General features: G+C 53.4%; 1 protein-coding gene across 2 annotated transcripts in view; it reads right to left on the bottom strand.

The window, feature by feature from the left end:
* Prkrip1 (PRKR interacting protein 1) overlaps nucleotides 1-1,427 on the bottom strand; it is a 37,004-nt gene extending 35,577 nt beyond the window's left edge. Inside the window, exons 1-2 of one of the 2 annotated variants that reach the window (XM_005344591.3) lie at nucleotides 1,239-1,427; nucleotides 72-150 (exon numbers count right to left, since the gene is read on the bottom strand). In XM_005344591.3, coding sequence (XP_005344648.2) covers nucleotides 72-150; nucleotides 1,239-1,364 — 205 coding nt within the window. In that variant the 5' untranslated portion in view covers nucleotides 1,365-1,427. The remainder of the gene's footprint in view (nucleotides 1-71; nucleotides 151-1,238) is intronic. The other variant, XM_026784973.1, reaches the window with a different exon arrangement.
* Nucleotides 1,428-1,807: the final 380 nt, after the last annotated feature.

The following is a 1,807-nucleotide window of genomic DNA, read 5'->3' as shown; positions in this document are numbered from 1 at the left end:
ACAAGTAACAATAGTGTTCCCTATTCCCCTTAAAAATTACCCCCCCGCCCAACACAGACAGAAGAGAGTACCCATGACATCGCGGACAAACTCTGGAGGAGGCCGAGGAGCCCACTCGTTCATCTTCTCTGGAATTGGAACTGCTTTGTCCTGCAACAGTTAAACAGAATCGCATTTATAAGCATACACTTGCGGAGGAAGTTCCCTCTCTTGGGACCTAACACAGATGGGCATGCTTCTCAAACCTGGAGTTAACTGCTTATCCTCTGTCCTGAGCTTACTTCATCCTGTAAACCATGGAGTCCAACATGGGCAAAAGCTCTCCCACACTACAGATGTTGAGAATCTAAGTCACTGAGAGGAAAGCCAACCTCTTCTTGGCGAAGATAAGAGGCCTTCTCAGTTAGCTGTTTTTCTGAAGTTGGGTTGGAAGGTAAAGAGTGATGTGTTCTGCCGGGCGGTGGTGGCGCACGCCTTTAATCCCAGCACTCGGGAGGCAGAGGCAGGCGGATCTCTGTGAGTTCGAGACCAGCCTGGTCTATAGGCCTGGCTCCAGGACAGGCTCCAAAGCCACAGAGAAACCCTGTCTCGAAAAGCCAAAAAAAAATAAAAAAAAAAAAGAGTGATGTGTTCCAAATTTGTCAGCCAATGCCTCTTCAATAACAGGTGCTATTTAGAGGGGTTGAGCACTTTTCCTAAGGCATAGATTCTTGGTTTTTGAGATAGATCTCACTATATAGCTGGCTTGAAACTCACTATGTAGACCAGGCTAGCCTGGAATTTGTAGCAGTCTTCTTTGTCAGCCACCAGAGTGCTGGGATTATACAGGTGTGCCCAATCATGCCCAGCTTCTGCCGCTTTTGTTCTTATTGAAGTTAAAACAGAAAGAGCTGTGAAGCAACCTGGAATCTCGGTGCAGGAGTAGTTGGGGACCCAAGGCAGGGGAGCCCCAAACTTAAGGGCTGCCTATGCTACAGAGCCGATTCAGTTGGAGCGTGAATAAACGCGCAATTCCACAGTACCTCAAAAAGAAAATCTAAAAAAGGAGGGTATGGAGGGCTGAAGCTCGCCCTCCATGCAGCTGCGCTGTAGGACAAGGACAGCCACGAAGCTCACTCTCGACGGGCCAGCCTTCCCCTTGCCTGGCCTCCTCCAGGGGTACGGAGGGTACCGTTCCCGAGCCTGGCGGGGCGAGGGGGCTGGGCCTCCGCCGGGCCGCAGAGCCCACTCCGACTCACCGGATTCTTCATGAGCCGCTCCAGCTTGAGCTTCTGCTCCTCGGCCGCATTCTTGGGGATGACGAGCGTCTGCGGCTCTTTCTTGGGCCTGGGCGGTCTCACGGCGGTGCCTGTAGGACTCGCCATAGCAGCTTTCTACTTTCTCGCCGGCGCCGCCGGCGCCCGCTCGTCTTGATGACGACAGAAGGGCGCGCCAGCTGCGCACGCGCACTCCCAGACCTGGGACGCTCTCCGGCGGCGCGTGCGCACTCTCTCTACAGGGGGGTTAGGAGGTGGTGTCGTGAGCCTCGCCGGTTTGCTGAATATTCATGAGCGCGAGGCCAGAGTGGCTTAATTTTGACCCTAGCAGCGTAATTTCATTTCCTGTTTCAAAATAAATCAAGGTTGCGTGACTCTCACGTCCCTAAGGGAAGAGGCGGCCTTTCGTGATGAGTGGCCCGGCCCCTGGCGACCTCTCAGGTCCCCTAGGGCTTCGCGCTGCCTTCACGTGGCTCCCGGTTTTGCTTGTCCCTGGGCTTTGTCTTGGAGAGCTATTTGATTTAGCTCCTCCCATCTTTTTTTTTTCTTTT

Source organism: Microtus ochrogaster, chromosome 2 (genome assembly GCF_000317375.1).
Source record: "Microtus ochrogaster isolate Prairie Vole_2 chromosome 2, MicOch1.0, whole genome shotgun sequence".
NCBI classification, from domain to species: domain Eukaryota; kingdom Metazoa; phylum Chordata; class Mammalia; order Rodentia; family Cricetidae; genus Microtus; species Microtus ochrogaster.
This window is presented reverse-complemented; position numbering and strand designations above follow the sequence as displayed.